The sequence below is a fragment of the Ammodytes marinus genome (assembly GCF_949987685.1).
Source record: "Ammodytes marinus genome assembly, chromosome: 12".
NCBI classification, from domain to species: domain Eukaryota; kingdom Metazoa; phylum Chordata; class Actinopteri; order Uranoscopiformes; family Ammodytidae; genus Ammodytes; species Ammodytes marinus.
The window spans coordinates 4,325,062-4,345,982 of record NC_137216.1 but is presented as its reverse complement, the minus strand read 5'-3'; the positions used below and the strand labels follow the sequence as shown (position 1 = coordinate 4,345,982).

The 20,921-nt window shown below is 40.1% G+C and overlaps 1 protein-coding gene across 1 annotated transcript in view; it reads right to left on the bottom strand.

The window, feature by feature from the left end:
* LOC307258444 (mucin-2-like) overlaps nt 1-10,363 on the bottom strand; it is a gene marked incomplete at both ends in the record, with an annotated part of 65,358 nt that extends 54,995 nt beyond the window's left edge. Inside the window, one exon of the mRNA XM_080037973.1 lies at nt 10,021-10,363. Coding sequence (XP_079894099.1) covers nt 10,021-10,363 — 343 coding nt within the window. The remainder of the gene's footprint in view (nt 1-10,020) is intronic.
* Between the last annotated feature and the right edge of the window lie 10,558 nt (nt 10,364-20,921).

Here is a 20,921-nt window from a genome sequence, read left to right as displayed (position 1 = left end):
TTTAACTGATAGAGAAATACTCCGCTGACAGTCATACCAGCAGCATTCACTCTAGTTACACGTTTACCCGGTGTGTTTATTTCAAAATAAAACATCCCTCAGTCGTATACGCGAATAATCCCTTTATTTCACGATTTAATTGTGCAATCAAAATCCGAGGGATTTAAAACCTAATTTTCAATTAGTTCTGGCATTTCATTTTTGGATAAATGACACATATAGTGAAGAAATAAAAAAGATCATGATGAGTGCAACAGTTTTCCGTTGCTCTGTGTCTACAGCCTTCTTCTTCCCCGACCACACCCCCCCCCTCTCTCTCCCGTATAAATCAGTAAAGTGATTTTTGAAATACTCTGCTGAGAGTCATATTGACTTCATACTGGCAGCTTTCGCTGTAGTTTCACCATTTCCTGGTGTGTCCCCTTCAAAATAAAACTTCCAACAAGCGAACATATGGCAAAAAAAAGAAAAAAAATGGCAATGGGGCGCACGGATTACTGTCCAGACTCAATATAAATCATATGCATCATAGATGACATGAAATAACTTCATTTTTAATGGGAATTATCTATGAAAACTCTATGTAGAAAGATTTTAGAAGCAGCGCTGCAGCAGCAGCGCTGCAGCAGCAGCAGCTGCTGAGACGTTGCATGTGTGTCCGAGAAAAGTCCGAGAGACGCAGCAGTAAGGTAAGGCGACGCGCTCCAGAGGTAGATGCAGGATGTGTGTGGAGGCCGTAAGGGTGCTTTAGAGATCCAAATTTTGGAACATAAGTTAAAGGTGGGTGAGGTGCAAACTGGGATACTGTTCCCTGCTCTAAAAACATACACAATATGAATGACTTTTTTATTTTTTGTGCTTACAGGAAATAAAGAAATCATCATAAAAAGTAGATTGTCTTTATTAGAACACGGGCTGTGGTGGGACAAGGTATTTTGTTGAACAGTTTACTCAAAGGGTTTCAGTTCAGTGAACAAGGCAGACGATTATGCTGAGTATGCATGTAGAGAAGACCAGCATCTGGTTAAAAGCAGTACCAGGGTATTTTCTGCCTTGCATTCTTAAAATGAGTTTCTTGATACCTAGCTGTATGGGGTGACCAAATGGTGATGACACCATGGGATAATACATGTCTATTTGCTGAGGCCATAATGTAAATTGACTCTGAGCCACAATGATGGAGCTATCTTGTTAGCACAAGTCTAATGTACAAGGTGTCACCCCAGAGGCTGGGTCTGTCACACAAGTTGACTATCATACGGGAAGGCAAAAAAAATATTGCCAAAGAAAACATTTAAGAAATAATAAAATACATTTAACTAAATAGAAAACTCAACCAAAATTATTTTGGCAGAGTCTGTCTCTGACCACCCTTCCGTCCCGTGGATCCATGGCGTGGTTAGGGTTTATGTGCTGCTCATCTGCAACTGTAGGTGGGCAATTTTCGCCTCTCAAAATTGCAATATTATGCAGAACCACACATGCAATCACGATGTCACATGCCCTTTCTGGTGTGACCTGAAGCTTTTGGAGGCACTGGAATCTTGCCTTTAGTATCCTAAAGGTGTTTTCGACCCTGGCTCTCGTCCTCGTATGCGCCAGGTTGTAGCGCTGCTGTGGTCCTGGCACGGGATCAGCGTACGGGGTCAAAAGGCAAGGCTGGCAGGGGTACCCTCTGTCACCTAAAAGGTGACCGTCGAACTCTCCTACAATACAGGTGAAATATTAATCATCTGAACAAATATGGAATATAAATCCTTCAAATATAGGCTTAACTCACCACGGGCCAAGCGAGTGCTCAGATTAGACTCCCGAAATATGCGCGCGTCATGCACAGACCCCGGCCACTTTGCCTCCACTTGGGTGATGAGGTATGTGGCATCACATACGACCTTCAAATTGCAGAGGAGTAGAATTAGATACAGATGCGGTTTTGTTAAGTGTCTTTAATATGCTGAAGGTCTAGGCCAGTGGTTCTCAACCTTTTTTGAGCAAACGCCCCCCTAACCTTACCGAGATACTCTAGCGCCCCCCCCCCCCCAAAAAAAAAAAAAACACAAACACACACACACAATTAAGAATATGTTTTGGCTACATCCTCTATCAACAATAAAACATATTTTCTGTGCTGTTTTGGTTTCTTATAAGAATTATTTAAAAAAAATCCCAATATGAGCCTGTTCTATGATAGGCAGATTTAACCCACTGTCAGGTGGCTGGTTGCATAAAAAGAAAAAACACTATCAGCATTGGTTGTAATCTATTTTTTCTTTTTAAATCAATAGAAAACATTGAACGTAGGTAACAACATGTGTCATTTTATAATGGAAAAAAACAGGTGCACATCACGTGAACAGCATGCACATTGTATTAATTATGAGGTGAATAACCGTTAACTGTTCAACCAATCACGAAACAGAACGTGCACGAGGCCTAATTAGGCCTATTTAAGTTGGGGATGTAAAATGCAACGGTCATTTTGTGAAGACGCTCAGAGCAGCTGGATAATAAATTAGCCACCAACCCCCTTTCGCTTTGATTGATGTTCCGGGCGAACAGAGAGTTGATGGTGGGCCATCTTGAATGTTGATCCCTCAGAGACTTAAAGTAGGATGGATCTTTAGCTGATTTTTCGGGATGTTTTTTCACTAAATGTTCCTGTAGTCGCGAGGGTTTCATGGCCTCATTAGAGAACACCTGATCGCAGAGCAGGCACATTGGTAAAGTGGTGTTCATCGGTGACGGGATAAATCCATAACAAATGTAATTGGCATTGTACTGCCGGCACTTTTTCTTGCTATCCGCCATGTTTGTTTATGTTATGTTATTAAAGTTGAATATGTTACAATGAATTGTGTACGTTTTCATTGGTTGTTGAACTGTTATCCCGCGAACTAGCGCTCATGACGTAGCTGTGCTTTACTGCTGTCATAGGGCTGCTGTACAGGGCTTCAGTGAGCCTCTCGCGGTGCACAGATTGTACTGTCAGGGTTTCAGGGAAAGACAGACAAAAACCCAATTGCAGGACACAGGAAACAGTTCAGATTCAAAAATAGATTTGAATGAAGTGGATGACTAACCAGGTAGTAAGACAGCGTGGCAAACAAGTCCAGTTGGGGCAGGCAAAAGGGAAAGTCCAAAGACAGGTCGAAACACGAACAGGCAAGCAGGATCGGAACACAGGATGAAATCCGAATGCTGGAAAGCTGGGTGAACACACTAGGACATCTGACAATCTGGCAACTGACTGAGGGAACTGAACTGAGATAAAGGCCGTGTCCGGACTGCCATACTAGCGTCCTACATCCTACATACTCACCATCTATATACTGCATACTCTCTACTCAAAGATCGATTGTGTATGCGAGCTGCGTCGAAACGTTTTTAGTTGAAGTATACTCAAACAATGAAGAATTTCTTCTTCTTCTTATAAGATTCAGGCAGTTTAGACACTGTTAAGCTTATAACCGCCCTCTACAGGTTAGATATTGAACTAGATTTTTACAGTCCTGTGTTCATCATCTGTGTTTTAGACCTCTTGTTTTATAATTATGTTTTGAGGCGGAGGATCCCTCCGACGCTCTCTGTCCGGCTCATCAGCACTCAGCTGTCTGTGAGTTGAGCTGGACGAGCCGCGGTGTGTGGAACAGCGATCTGTTCTAATCTCGCTCCACTATCAGACTCACATCACTCATTTCACTTAGTGACTCTAATGTTGTTAGGTATTTATCTTCATCTCTTATCTATTGTAAGAGTTTATGAACGACTGCACGTACAGTTGTCAGATTGCGGAACCCCAAACAATGTTGTTGCCTAGCAACTTGCTCGAAAATATTTCATTTTCCTGGGCGGGTAGAATTGACCCAATGCATTGTGGGGCGGTTGAGGAGGAAAAGTATACAATCGATTCATACCCAAAATCTTCCCGGAAGTTAGTACTCATCCGGGAATTTCTCGCATACCCAAACTCGCATACCCAACCGTCACATACTCAAATTGAAGTCAAAATGAGTATGAGTAGGACGTTAGTATGGCAGTCCGGACACGGCCAAATACTGGGGCTGATTAACTGATGAGTAGCAGGTGAGTGTGGGGCAGACCAGGTGAATGTAATTAACAGGGAGTGCAGAGCAGGATGGAGTGGCTAGGTCTGAAATGACATGAGAGTTAAAAAGGAAACCAGGAAAACAGACATATGAAAACAAACTAAATACTGGCTGAAGTTGTGGCAAGCATACCCCCTTTTGGCTCTGAGAAATCTTACTCTTTCTTACAACCTTCAATTCAACCTAAATAAAAAAACATTTATCTTATTATAGAATGGTTGTAATTTATGTTGATCACTCAATTATTCCTCCATTTCCCTTTTTCTCCTGTCACCACTTTTTTAGGAAAGATTTAAACCAGCAAACCTATTTATTTCTCTTTATGCATGTACTATACTTCAAAAATCCCTCTAAAAGGCACAACAGATATGTTACCTCATGCCCAAAACCCTGCGTATGGCCAAAGAAGGAATTAAGTATATTCTCTCCTTTCAGATAGGTCGGTTTTATGAGGTTGTGTGTGTTTTAAATCAGTTATGTGCCATAGTGTGGAATCATATTGTACTTACCTCTCAGTGCCGAAACTATCTCTTTTGAAGAAAACCTTAGCCTAAAGTCCTACTGTTAACAGAATTTAGTTTGCTTTATGATTGTATAATATTTTAATGCACAATACATGCTTTCTGGCTGTTGAACTTTGTCCCAGTAAACCTGACAACTCCAAAGGGTTTTTGCTACACTTTAGGACAAACTTGTTGTTTAGCCTTGAAGAAGAAACTGCCTAATAAGATTTTGGCACATACAGAGGTATGACGCATTCATGTGCACAATAGTTGAGGAGAAAAGACTCCCTAAATTTCCCATATCCTGTTATCTGCCTAATTAAAAATGTTTCTGCTTTCGCCAGCAAAACAAGGGCTGGACACACCAAACCTAGTATGTGTTTGCGCACACACCACCTTCTCTTGCATATAATCTCTGTACACTGTTCATTTCTTTGTATTCAATCATGTAAGCCCACTTGTGATACATGTTGTTTGACCCTTGCATTTGCTGTTTGCAAGTAAACACCTGCTTTCAAGAAGGCCTGACTCAGTTTCAATTATTCAAACACTTGGGTAGTTTGATGAAATAATTCTAGTAACAAATGGTCCTTCGAGTTGCCGGATCCAACATCCTCTTCTCTGGACAAGAAGAGCCTGCACGTGAAGACGGGGGAGTCTGGGACTCTCCACAGAAGACCTCCAGCCCGTTGCTACAGGGAGAGGCCGTCAGCAGACTCTACTTGGACGGAGAGGGGGTGACGGAATCCAGAGCCTGAGCGAATCGAGGCTTTCTTGAAATCAGGTGAATATTAACAGCTGATTTTGTTTTATATTTGTTTGGTTTGAACAGGGTTCAAGTCCCTGTTCGGGCCCCACGTTGGGGTGCCAACCTGTAGTGTTTGGGAAGATGCACTAGACACAAACCTATCTCAACCTGTAGTGTTTGGGAAGATGCACTAGAGACAAACCTATCTCAACCTGTAGTGTTTGGGAAGATGCACTAGAGACAAACCTATCTCAACCTGTTGTGTTTGGGAAGATGCACTAGAGACAAACCTATCTCAACCTGTAGTGTTTGAGGAAATACACTCACAACAAATAAAGTCTCAAAGATGGCCATTAGTGTGGGATTCGACGCATTCCCTTTTATTCAGATGTTGATGTCTGAAAAAACCAAGTCTAGCAGTTATCTTTTGTTTCATGACACTAGGAAGTTAGAATAAAACTGAGAGTTTAACTTATGAAAACAATTGGTTGCGGTTGAAAAAACTACTGTTAGACATCATACGAGTGTTTATGAAGTTTCACTGTTTAGGAAGGACAAAAAGCTGTGATTAGTGTTAAAGGGGGGTCACTAAGAAAAAAAAAACTTTTCACATGATGTTTGCTAAGTGTTTAGTAAGTAAGTAAGTATATAAGTAAAGCTTATTCATTTAGTCTTACTACTAACACTTTAGAATACATCAAATAGAGGGTTCTAGCTTGAAATTGGTGAATTTTGTTAATCAATTGGAGGGAATAGGGGTGTTCACCCTGTTTAAATTGATTACTGGGTAATTTAATGTTAGATTTTACATTTTAAAAATTAAATTACTTGTAAAAGAGTGAACAGTAAAGAGAAAGGTGGTGGCCAAAGAGATGAATAAGAGAATGTTGTTGAAAGTGTAAGAGGAAAAAGATTGTTTGGAACTGATTGTTTATGGATGTTATTGTTTAAAGAAAAAGTATGTAGGGGAAGGGAGAGATAGAAGGTTTTAGTAAGTGTGCATACAATTGTTATGCTGTTATGATGGGTTATAAAATGCTCGTCTCCTAAAGATGACCAGAGTTCTGACTAAATTGCTAAACGCTTTAAAGTTTAGAGCTGAATATCTCGCCAATCCAAGCCCCATAGTGAACCTTAAAGATTAAAGGTGCAGTCAATCATTTAAAGTCCCAGCATAAACTTAAAAAAAGCGTTCTTTTGTGTTCTTTTTATGAAAATGTTCACTAAAAAGAATTATTCAATGCTTTTGATTTGAACTACAAGTTAAAAGGGATTTGTGTGCTGAACAATGTGATCATAATGTGTTATGTGATAGATGAAATGCATGTTTGAAAAGAGAGAAGGAGAGAGCACATGTAAAAAAATGTGTGTGGGAGACGCAGTCTCTGTGAGGTGAAAAATGGGAGTATCTGAAGGAAAATGTGTGTGTGTGATTCAGTCCCATTCAGAAAAGGGAGGGCCTGCCTGCCTGTGTGTGCTTGAATGCTGCCCAAACACAGACAAAAAATGTGAACTGAAGAATGAAATCAAACCTATCCTAAAATGTTGTTGTGCGTTAATTGTGACATCTAGAGCAAGCAAAATGGATAGGATGATATTTTAGAAACAACCCTGGCAGAATGATGAGCATTTCTTTTGAGAACATGTTACTGCTCAAATTCATTCTGTTTCAGATGCAAGGAGAAGACGAAGCTGACCATTCTTCAATAAGGACAATTGGACACTGAGGAACAATCTGAATAGGTTATGGTAATGCCTAACCATTCCCCCAGTGACTGTGATATGAAGGACACTTTGCGTCAGAATGCCACAAAAGGACTTGTTGACCATCAAGACGACCTAGGTTCCTGTTCCCTGGCTTCTGCAAAAGACTGTCCTCTCTGAAACTATACATAGACGATGTTGCACCAGTACACACACTTGCAATTTCACAACTGTAATGTTGATGTACTTGATATTATTCTGCTTGACTGAAATATATTTACTCATATGCTTTGCCCTTTTGCTTTGAAGTGTTACCTGAATATAGCATTAAATATTATACAAAAGGGTGGAATGTTAACAGAATTTAGTTTGCTTTATGATTGTATAATATTTTAATGCACAATACATGCTTTCTGGCTGTTGAACTTTGTCCCAGTAAACCTGACAACTCCAAAGGGTTTTTGCTACACTTTAGGACAAACTTGTTGTTTAGCCTTGAAGAAGAAACTGCCTAATAAGATTTTGGCACATACAGAGGTATGACGCATTCATGTGCACAATAGTTGAGGAGAAAAGACTCCCTAAATTTCCCATATCCTGTTATCTGCCTAATTAAAAATGTTTCTGCTTTCGCCAGCAAAACAAGGGCTGGACACACCAAACCTAGTATGTGTTTGCGCACACACCACCTTCTCTTGCATATAATCTCTGTACACTGTTCATTTCTTTGTATTCAATCATGTAAGCCCACTTGTGATACATGTTGTTTGACCCTTGCATTTGCTGTTTGCAAGTAAACACCTGCTTTCAAGAAGGCCTGACTCAGTTTCAATTATTCAAACACTTGGTGAAATAATTCTAGTAACACCTACTGTTCCAGCAATAAACTTATTCAGACTGAGGCTTACACAATTTTAAGGGATTTTATTTCCAAAATACAAGAGAGTATAGGAGTACTACATAAAATGAAAAAGAAAGGATAAGAGAATAGTTTATATGCCTAAATGCTCATTCAATAGAGTTATTTTACCCCCAATGTGGATGATTTCTTGTTTTATTTATTAAATGTTCTAACGCTTGAGACGTAAATAGAGTTTTACAATCAAACTCCAAATAATTCCAGCGTCTACTGGCTAGGGCTGTACGGTATGGTCTAAAATGTATATCACGGTATATTCATTTATCTTTAAATTAATGCTTGTGAAGGGGTAAAATACTTGCAATTATACTGTAGGCCTATACTCTTGTATTATTAGGCCATCTATTGCTTATAAAATAAATACAATTTATATTAACACGTAGAGCACAGTAATACAACATAGAATAAAATATCCAATTATTCAAGATATTTTGGACTAATCAAAAACCCAAAAGTGTTACACTTGCCCACGGTCTACCCTACAGAGGGATTTAAAAAAACATGTATTGTGCAATCTGCAATGTTCTGCTCTGTGGATGGGTAGGGGAGGGGGTCAATACGTTTGTATATGTAAAGCACTATATGCTGACTTTTTGTGTATGAAGTTACTCTATATAGTACGTTTGATTTGACTATGACTCACTGGGAATGCTGATGATGCTCTGGTGGCTGCCTTTTCTTTTACAATCGGTGTCTGATTCTATCATCTCTTAACTTTCATTTCAGTTTAAACTCCTTGTGTGGTGTTTATTTTTTTATAAAAACTGACATACAGTGCCCTACAAAAGTATTGGAACGGTGAGGAATTTAAAGAAATATGCAACCAAACTGATTGGAAGATCCTTCATGATGCAGCAAGATAATGACCCAAAACACACTGCAAAACGACAAAGGAGTTAATCAGGGGCAAGAAATGGAAGGTTTTAGACTGGCCAGGTCAATCTCCAGACTTAAATCCTATAGAGCAGGCATTTTACCTGCTAAAGAGGTGTAACCCCCAAAACAAACAACAACTGAAAGAGGCTGCAGTGAAAGCCTGGACAAGCATCACAAAAGAAGAATGCAAAAGTTTTGTGATGTCAATGGGTCACAGGCTTGATGCAGTTATTGCAAGAGAATAATTTGCAACAAAATATTAAGTTTTATTCACTTAAATTTAGTTTATGTCTGTTCCAATACTTTTGCTCACCTAAAAATGTGGTAAAAATATGTAAAAATAATGCTATCTTATGTGTTGTGTATCAGATCCAGATGTAAATACCTGGAAATTAAAGCTGAAATGTTGATCTCTTGTCTCATATTCATCTTTTGGTGTCAAACCCAAATGTTTTCAGTCTACAGCAAAAATTGTTTAATTGGCCTCACCGTTCCAATACTTTTGTTGGGGACTGTAAGTCTAGGTGCTGGGAAAGTTGTGTATGCGCTTCATTTAGCGGAGAATATGTCAACTGTTATAGACTAATATGACCCCAGTGAACAACGTGGAATGTGTGACAAAATCTCTATCCGGGGCGAAAGTCCTGAAAATTACCACAACAGGGGCCTATCCGAAAAGTATTTTTTGCATAGGAAATTTCCTTTCCTATCGAGATGAACCGGAAGTACTCGGCGGATAGGTGATCCGAATTCTCAAAATGCTTAGGAAAGGCATAGGAAAGGAGCCTCGATTCATCCTTTAACCCTCCTTTAGCATAGGTTACTCCTGACCAACCTATGCTAAAGGAAAGGAGATAGTGGTATCCCATAATCCTTTACGGCGGCAAGATTTAAAGCAACAGGCCACCGCCGGAGTTTACCGACTCTACACGATTACGAACGAGAGGTAAAACAGAAGAGAGGAGAGGAGAAGAGAGGAAGATTTAACTCGGCTAAAACAAAATACCCCCCCCCCCACACGCACACAGGCTAAAGATAATAAAGAACTCTTAAAAGACCAACATCATAATAGTTATTTTCGTAGCACATAATTTGCACCATTACTTACTTACTTAAGCCCGTCGCTCCGCGTGGTGCATAGGCCATCAACGACTCTTCTCCAACCAGCACGGTCCAGGGCTGCCTTCTCTGCCTCCCCCCAGCTGGATCCGTGCCTCTTGAGCTCTGCCTCCGTGTCTCGTCTCCAGCTGTTCTTGGGGCGTCCTCTCTTCCGTTTCCCCTGGGGGTTCCAGGCCAGGGCCTGATGTGTGATGGTATGTGCTGGTTTTCTCAGGGTGTGGCCGATCCATTTCCACTTTCTTCTCAGGATCTGCTCTACTACTGGCTCCTGGCTTCCTCTCTGCCACAGCTCTGTGTTGTTGATGTTGTCTGGCCACCTGATTCTAAAGATACGCCTCAGACAGGTGTTGATGAAAGTCTGGATCTTCTGTAACGTCTTCTTCGTCATTCTCAAGTCTCTGAGCCATAGAGAAGGATGCTTTTGACGTTAGAGTTGAAGATGCGCACTTTAGTTAATGTTGCTATTTCCTTGGATGCCCAGATGTTCTTCAGGATGATGAAAGCTACTCTAGCTTTGCCTACCCTGGCCTTGACATCGCTGTCTGTGCCCCCCTGTTGGTCTATGGTGCTGCCAAGGTAGGTGAAGGAGTCGACTTCCTGAATGGGTCTGTCATCTATAGTGACAGGGTTGGTGGTAGGGGTGTTAATCCTCATCAGTTTGGTCTTCTCCTTGTTTATCCTGAGGCCTGTTCCAAGGGATGTTGTTGCCAGTCTTGCAGTCTTGTCTTGCATCTGATTGTGGTTGTGGGACAGGGTAGCCAGATCGTCAGCAAAGTCGAGGTCATCAAGTTGTTTCCAGAGGGTCCACTGGATGCCGTTTTTCCTTCCTGCTGTTGTGGTCTTCATAATCCAGTCAATGACTAGGAGAAACAGGAACGGTGAGAGAGTTTTGAGGTCAAGACCGGAGTCGGGGGGGGGGGGGGGGGATTTGCACCATAAGAAAATAAAATACCAACTTCACATTTAATGAAGTTACTGGGGGCAGTTCATTTTAACATCAACACATGTGTAGCCTCTTTTTATTCCACATGTGAATTGGGATATATGGGAGTGATTCTCACTCTGTTGGCGACAACCTGATTAAAATCAGTATGAAAAGAATGCATGGATCAAACGAGCGCTTGTTGTAGTCAATTTTCGGAGAATAGGCTATAGTGTAGTTTCACGCTAGTGACTCACGTCAGCAATACTCGCCGTCGCGCAATGACGTCGGTTAGGAAAAGTGGAGTCGAATTCATTTGAAACAGCGCTGTCCTTTCCTATGTTCGATAGGAAGCACCTTTCATCTCTCCTTAACCCCGATGACGTTTAGGGGTTAAGGTATAGGAAAGGAGGCTTATAGGTTAGGAGATTGGACTTTTCGGATAGGCCCCAGGTTACACTAGTATCACACTACGTGGTGAATGTACGGTGGCCCTGAGAGGCCACAGCACAACAACATCAGAAAACACATGCAAGAAGACAAAACACTAGCAAATTAAGAAAACATCTTCATCAATTTGACAACACATGCGCACCATTTAGAAAACACATGCAAAGACCACAACACAACGGAAATAGGCCACAACACGACGGAAGTGTTTCCAGAGGACACTTAAAAGTGATGCACACGTCCAGACAAGTGTTTCCAGAGGACACTTAAAAGTGATGCACACGTCCAGACAGGCTTGCTAGCAGCAGATTTCGGTGTTTGAAAATTGGAAGATTGGTGTTGGAAAATCATGACATAAAAAGTAAGTGTTTTTGATTTATTTTAACATTGTGATCGCATGATTCAGATATTAGCCAATTGAAGTGATCTGCTGTTAAACTTTCGTAAGCCTTTTGCTTGTTATTAGCCTGCCAATTCTAATAACCGGATGAAATAAATACACACGGTTAATTCATTGATACCATAGACTGTATACTGTGAAATGTGCTGTTAGCTGGCTATAGTTATTATCAGAAACTTTAATAGGGGACAAAAGACTACCTGTGGGTTTTGCTGACTAGGCTGATATAGTCTGGTAGGACCAGGCAAGTACAAGTGTGACGTTTAAACTTTTGATATTTTTTAAGCCATACTTAGCATTCACATTGTTCCTTTCCCCAGGTGATGTATTGTCCATATTGTGGAGACGATTTGGCTGGACATATTGGAGGTTTTTGTGGCTCCTGTGGCAGCAAGATGCAGTTTTTGGCACGTTTTCAAGAAGATGGTATGTTCTTCCCCAAAAGTCAAGTATTTAATGATCATTTGAGTTTTTATGTCTTATTTGTGCATGATGTGGTAGTGTAGAAAATAATTTTATAATTATATATACATGTAAACGAGCTCAAATACATCAACAAGTTGAACCAGTTGACTTCACATGATAAACAGAATTAAACACAAATATATTGCATGTAGTTTGGTAATCATGAGCTGTATCCTGTATGCACCTGGTCCACCTTTTATTATTTATTTTTGAGTGTTAAATGCCAGTTCAAGTTTTTCTTTTTGTTGTTCGTGCTGGAGTTGTTCACACATTGAGCATATACAATATCTACACTTTTATGCAATGAACAGTCCACAGTTTTTTTCTTTTATTATTATTTTTTCTTAAGATTTCATTTCTAATGACCCTGTTCTCTTTTCCCTTCAGAACCAGTATCTGATGAAGTCACAGAGGCAGCGCTCATCCTTAAGTACTTTTCAGAGGGCCACACATATGAGGTTATCCTAGACTTTCTTGAAAAAAAGCACAACATTTTTCTGAGTCTGAGAACCATAAAGAGGAGGCTAAAGGAAGTAAGCCTTACTAGGAGGACATACTACACTCCAATTGCCACTGTGCAAGCAACTATTGCCCATGAACTGCGTGGCTCAGGTCAACTATTGGGTTACAGAGCAATGTGGCAGACATTGCAACAAAAGCATCACCTGACAGTCAAAAGGGATGATGTCAGAACGATACTATCCAGACTGGATCCATCTGGAGTTGAACTTCGCTCTCGACGCAGGTTTGCACGGAGAGGATATTTCACAGCGGGACCAAACCAAGTGTGGCATGTCGATGGCTACGATAAACTCAAACCCTTCGGTATTGCCATCAGTGGCTGCATTGATGGCTTTTCGAGGAAAGTAATGTGGCTCAAGAGTGGCAGCACTAATAATGATCCAGGGATCATTGCACAGAATTACATACAATGTCTAACGGAGTTTGGACAACTTCCAGCCCGCCTTCGCACGGACTGCGGAACTGAAAATGGAACAATGGCAGCAATTCAGTGTGCACTAAGATCGCAACACACTGATGACTTTGCAGGAGCCCGCAGTCACATGTATGGTACATCGACTGCAAACCAAAGAATTGAGAGTTGGTGGTCTTTCTTTAGAAAGCAAAGGTACATTTACATTTATTTGCTCCTATTTTGCTATGTGAAGTTATTGTTGCAGAAATCAGCAATTTAATATTAGAAAAAAGTATTTGTAGAAACTAGAAGGGAGACCATCTCAACTCAAGAATCAAGGAATGTAACCAATGCATACATCCTGGATTAGAACCAGGCTTTTTTTTTGAATACTTTTAGAAAGCATTTGTTTTAACACTAATTTCGGATATGAAAAATGTTCAGCACTAAAACATTGCGCATGTTGTCATTCCACCATTAGGACACAGTTCTGGATTGAAGTCTTCAGTGACCTGAGAGAGGGGCACCTTTTCAACGGCACCCATGAGCACAAGTGCTTACTGCGGTATGTGTTCCAGGGCATCTTGCAAAAAGAGCTTGATGAGTACAAAAAACTTTGGAACAACCACACCATCCGACCTGTTCGTCAATCACGGTGTCCATCTGGCAAACCAGAAGCCATGTACCACCTTGCTCACAGGTTTGTATTTAATCCATGCGACGTGACCATGTTCAGTAAATATCAGATTGCATTTTCACTTATGTAAGTTTAAAGACGTGTGATTAGAATGTAATTCATAAGCTCCATTCCACACCAAACCTACATTATCAATGTACAAAGCAAAATGCTGGATTTATCGGCTTCAATACTAAAAGGTGCATTGTGGTGGTGATGACCCTATTTGAATAAAAGAGCTGCTGTCAAGCTGTGGCTGATTTCTGTTAACAAATGTAATGTCTTTGTTTAAAATGTTTAACAGCTGATTTATTGTAGTTTTAGTTCAAATACTCATTCAGCATTTTAATTTCTGACTGGCCTTAGGTTTGGTGGAAGGGAGTGTGGATTCCCAGTGGATTCCCAGTGCCCCAGGAAGCCCTTCACCAGTTTGATGGCATTCTGCCAGCTCAACATAGTCTGTGTGGTGATGACAATCTACAGATTCACTTTGCAGACTTGGAGAGACAGAGTGCGCTGATTCAACCAGTCGACTGGACAACTGCTGTTCGGAATTATATATCACTGAAAAACATGTCTCTACTTTAGAAACAACCATTCCTTTATGTACGACCTTGAGAAAAAATAGCCACTTTTAAGTCTGTGCAATAAACTCAGTGCCCTTTTTTGCTGGCATGTGACATTTTTGAATTATATTTTGTTTATTGCATGTGCAATGCATGTCTAAGCACGTACATGTACACATCAGAGCTATGTAAAAATGCAATGGGAATTGTGAGCACATAAGTGCGTGGACATATAACGGCATGGGGATATAATTGATGAAGTCAATTCTTCAAATTTTGGTGAAAGGAGACTAAATATAGTTATTTTTTATTATCACAGTCTAGAAAGTTGTTATATGATTTCTAGTGCTGACAAACGATACAACTATTTAATAAAGATATCACATTAATGTCAGTTAACTTGATTAATCGCACATTTTTAAATATTTTAAAGGTCCCTTGATTTCTTGTCCCATTATTTTCTCATTTTAATGCTCTTATCAAACACATTCTCTACACCCTTATAATTCTGTGTATCTTTTCTAAAATATTATAATTTCCAATTCAGTGCAAATAGCCCACAATGTAGGCTAGATCCCTGCCCCCAAGCCCATAGAACAGCCTACACAAAAGTAATTGGAACTTCCTTTTTTATTAAAAAACAGACTATAAAACATAGGATATATAAAACCAACTAGTATTAAGGCTAAATTAAACTGGTTGTTGTAGGCCTACATCTTTTGGGAGTCGTTCCTCTAAGGCTTGTATCAGACCTGACACACTGTACGCCTGTGAGCCGGTGGTTAGTATGCCTGGGAGCTGCCTGGAAGTCTGCGTTGGGAAGACAAAACACCAGAAACACCCTGTGGCGCTGCTGCAGCCGAGGCTCCAGTCGTCCTTCGTAGCAAGAATGAATGGCGGCTGCCACTAACGTACATTAATCTTTTGGTCTGAGCGAAGGGTTGTTAGTCCCAGACATGGACCTATAAAGAATGTTGCAGAGTCACACGGAAGACGCTACTAGTACCGTAGCAAAATTGACTTAACAGTAACTTAACTTCGAGCTACATGTATACTTTATGGTGATGTGTTTCTAACAAGTTGTTGCAACAGCATGTGAAAAAACTACAATGTTTGCCAGGCCAAAAATAATGTTAATCTCACGATGAAAAACTGTATGCCATTACAATGGGTTTGCGTTAATGCCATTAATAACCTCTAACTGACAACACTAATAATTTCCCACTACAAACTTCAATAAAGCCCAAACCCTGGGGCGTTTTGCAAGCCAATGTCCATGGCTTCCTGAAATGCTTCGTATGTGTGTGAGATTGGGAGCTTGATTGTGTTGGCACACACATTTGCCACAGGAAAGCGCGCCTTTTGGAAGATTATCTGTGGCTGTGGCTTCATTGATGAAGCGGGAACTTCCCTCAGCCCAGTTCCAAACATTAGAATGTCCTCCAATGAAAGGTTTGCCTCTTTTTCTGGGAGGGAGGGCACAAGACAAAGAAGATGTTAGGCTTTTGTTTTTAATAACAGATTTTGGCAGACAGCAATTTCTGAAACTTATTCTCTTATGGCTACTTTAGAATCAGTGTACACATTGGCTATCAGCTGTAAGAACGTAGTTACTTCATATCTCACGGATAGTTGCAGTGATGATTCTGCATATTTCTTATCTAATTATAATAACATTATTACCTTCAACATAGAGCAGATAGTCTCGCCAGTAGCTCAGTGTTCTGGTCTCCTCCTGGCGCATTGTGCTACCGGCTGGACTGAGCTGCACATGAAAAACACTCTCCAATTCATCAGCTGTAAGTTGTTTCGCACTGTAGCACAGAAATGGCATCAATAGCGCAGGATGCTGTTCCAGGGCATTGAGAACATCCAGGGTTGCAAGTCCGTCCTTGAACCTACAAAACATACAGATTGACAGTCAGACAATTCAAAAGAAAAAAATTGCATAATCATTGTGAATATGTAAACAATTACTGGAGGATATATACATTTACCATGTAAAAGTTATTGACATAATAACAACGCATAGTTATCATAATAAGTTATAGTTATTTCATAGGGACAATGAGTCTAGAATAATTTCCACATATTTGAAATCTGACACCACCTTGAGCTAATCATCATAATACAAGTTCAGTTTACAGCCATCAGTGTCCATGATATTTAACTTAGTCAGCTTAAACAAATCAACCATTTTGGACAAAACACAGAAAATAATTGAACAGATGAACCATGAAGGATAAAGTCTCACATTTTTTCAGCTCACCATTACAGTTTTTCCACAGATTAACACCTTTGTTATGATACATTGAAGTTTTGCATTTGTAGAATGATTTTCTATGTAAATAAATAAATAAAAAAAAACACCAAATAGACAGAATATGTGATACCTCTGGATGGAAAGATGGTTCCTGTAGATGAAATACCACTGAATGTAATCATCTTTGACTTTCTTCTTGTCGTCCAGTGAACTCATGAAGCGATAACAGCCTGCTGTCTGAAGCATGCTGGAGTGTTTGTCTGTGAGTCTCTGGAGTTCCTCTAGTGATGTAGTATTATTTATCTAGTGTAAAAAATACAGTAGTAGCAAAAGTATGTCTGGACTAAGGTATTAATATTTATTGAACGTTTTGTGTCAGTTTTATGATTTATGAAATTGCTTATCATCACAACCCAACAACATACCTCAAGGAGGGCCTTCCTCACTGCATCATGAGGGATATCCTCAAGTGTAGCCTCAATTGCCTTTACTTTACCAACGAGGTACCGGAAGAAGTTTGGGTGGAGACAACGAGGCCCTGGACCGCCATGGACAATAGAGACTGCAATCATTCTTCCAACGTGGAAGTATTCATCGTCTTCCAAAGCTAAAAAATGCCAATATTGCAATGTCAGGACAAATCAATTTACAATAATGTAAAAACATGAGAAAACAGGATTACCTTTACTATCGAATGAGAGGTATTTGGCATTATCTTTGCCTTCAAACACTTGTCTTGTCTTTGTGGCGTCAATCAAAAGCGTAAGAAATTCTCGAGTAGGCCCACCGGTGTCGATAGCCTCTTCCACCTGCTCATCATCTGTGAATCTCACCATCATGTCATAGGTAGGGTCATATGTGGATCGCTTGAACCCTCTTATGGCACCACCCCAGACAGAGCTTGAGTCACGCTTCAGAGACAAATTGGAGACCAGGGGCCTCATTTATAAAGCTTTCTACGCACAAAAACCTTGCGTAGACAGGCAGAATGTGCGGTCAAATGTGCGGTGGCAAAACGGTGGTATTTATAAAATAATTATTTGCGGAGAAGTGTGCGTATTCCCACGCAAACTTTTCACCATGCGTAGAGCTACCGCAAGGTTTTCCTTACTCGGGGAATCAGCGACACTCAATGGCAACACCACGAAATAAAGCTCTGTCATCGGAAAAACACACATATCCTTGTGAAATGCATGGCACCCAATATATTTAATCAATTACATGTGCGTACCTATTGTTGCGAATATAGGCTACTGTTGTCTATGGCATGCAGTAATGATGTAGGTTGATTTAGGCTACTTATCAAGTAGGTCTATACATGTTTTTGTTATATTTTTACATGTAATCTTATAGTTCTACTCTATAATAATGTCATATACGTCGGGAGGTGTGTCCGTGAGTGGCCAGCGGGAGAGCAAAGTCAATATTTTAGGCTGTGTGTAAAAAGTAGTTTTGTACAAAGTTAAGGCCAAACATATTAATTAAAACTAAATATTTCGTTAGATAAAATCATGTTGTGAATTTAGCAAATTATTTCATGCATTTCTTTCCCATAACAACTAACCCTGGAAGTTTAAACTATAATCTGACGTTGTTGTTGGAAATGTGTTGATCTCACGGAAGGGAAACAATGCTTTGGAATAGACTATAGGCTAATGCATTATTTCACTTCTCACAACACATTTTATATAGGCCTATATAGTCCAACAGGTTCGCTAATACGTGATATTTCATACAGTACAAAGTTGGGCAAAACAGTTTACCAAAGACTATAACGACTGTACCAATCATAATATGTGATCAGCGCGCGCGTGTGTGTTTGTGTTTTAGTGGCAGTTACAGCGACGCATGGCACGGGCTTTCTTCCTTCCCAGTCGCTTTCTTTGCGGCTGGTTGCCTCCCTTTTTTCCCCATGTCAGTCAAAATGTCGTACTTATTAAGAGCGTCATCATATTCAGGAGCTATTTAGCATTCACCATGTATGGTAGATTGTGGGATGAAATTGGGAGGTGAAGTGGGATGACACGGGCGGAGATCGTCTGCGCACAATTCACCGCAGGTGGATAATTATAAAGGGAAGATTGCGTGCAACAGTGCGCCGCACAGTTTTATAAATCTCAACTTTTTTTTTGCGCAGCACATTCTTGGCTTTGTGCGAACGCAATGTTTTGGGAAGGTTTCTACGCACACCTTTATAAATGAGGCCCCTGGTCTGCAGCCGTCAGACCATCACTGTAGAAGAGAAGCAAACCGTCAGTTAAAGGCAAGAAAAGCTCTGCCTCTTTGTTGTTGTGCAGATTATTTATACTGTGAATGAAACATTTATTTTTTAAATGTATGAGTAAGCTATCCGGCATCACTCAAATGATAAGCATAATTCAGACATGACGATCTGTATTAAGTAATATATTTTGAGAGGTCCACATGACCATATTCTTTTGCAGAGGAGAACCAGCTTGACATTTATTTCAAGATTTAATAAATCATAGGACTATACTGAAAGGAACTTCAAATGTCTAAGTTGGTTTGAGACAATATATATCTTATCTAAGGTTTAGAAAAACAAGAAATGCTTAAGGTGAACAACTAGTACCTGTGTTCCTTTGGCAATTCCTCTTCTACCTCACAATCTGAAGAACTGCTGTCAATGATGACAGGTGCATAGATATTGGTGTATGTGCTGTGGAAGGAAGGTACACGAATAATTGCCTTTTGAATAAAACAATGGGATACATATAATCTCGAAAGTATTCTGATACAGAATTTGTGTTGCTTTGGCTCTGTATTGCACCCATTTAACCTCATCGTTAATGTTTAATTTCAAATCCACTGTTCAAAAGTATGGAACCATAACAATGAAAAACTGTCACTATCCCAATACTTTATTACTGTACCAAAGATGTCAGAATAAAAACTCTTAAAGTTATGTTTTATGACTGACTTGTAGAAGTCACTTGAAGTAAGCTGATCTTCTGAGGTGGTTGTCTGTTCGGGCCTCGTCACACTCTTGGCCTAGCCTGGCGCTACCAGACCATCGTACTTCATTTCATTTGTACAGAAGGTCTGGAAGTGCTGTAATTGGCAAACGTTCACTCACTTGGAGGCGGGTGTCTGTGGAAGTTTAAAACTATTGGATCTGCTCAGTGCCACTCTGGATTAGCCAACCAATCGCATAACGTTTGGTTGGTTTGGCCAGGCTACTCTTGGCCTGTATCATTGATCACATTACACATCACAGCACAATAAAAGTTAGACGTCACATACATAACCTGAAAACAAACTCAACAAGTGCAAGTTTAATATAGAATATTACATACCTGTCCTTTAGATGGATGGGATCTTGTGGGTGAGCTAAAAATACAAGTATTAAAAATGTCTTAGTAGAAATTGTCATTGTGTTGTAGAGAACATACAATGCTTTCTGAAACATACTGACATTCCTATTGCTGGAACAGGTACCAAAAGAACATGTTAGCAGAAATGTTACTTACCACTGACTATACTGTGGTGTACTGCACTCAGGACTGCCAAGTGTAAACATCAAACCCTAACTTATTCATAGCCTTAACACTGAATCTTACCACTGTATATGCTTATTCTCATAACTGTTGTCCAGAACATTTTACTGTAGCTGAACTGTACAGCACAGAGATCTTGAAAAATCATTCCCTGAGATGTACCTACCACTGTGTCAGATAGAGGTGACATATTGAGTGGCACCCTAACAACAACCTCATCATCCTCCTCCTCCTCCTCTTCCTCCTCATCTCTGTCACCTTCCAAAATATTTTGTGATCACTCTCCATTTAAAGATATGCCCAAATAACATTCTAAGCAACTATACTATAGCTGGAAACCAAAAAACTCCAACCACTAATGACTAAAATAATCTGATTTGTTGTACATGTACAGTAGGCCTATATGTATTGTCTTTCAATACTTACTGTTTGACAAGTCCTCAAGGGTGCAGATGTATAATGTGATCCTTTGATATTGTTTTCCAATGGCCTCTTTGTATTTTTCGATTGTAAAGACAGTCTCAGTCCCAGGGATAAATTTGATCGGCGAGCCATCAGGATACAGCAAGACATATTCCCCATCTTTTATGTCTTTGTTGAAATCTTTTATCTTTCTCCAGGCAGCTGCCAAAAGTTGCTCAGATGACCACAGAGGTTCAACTTGAACAGGAAGAGATTTCCCTCTCATGGGCTTGACGCCATTCCTCGTCTTCCCCATCATCCCAACAGAAATCTAGATGACAAATCAGAAGCAGAAGTTAAGACTATTG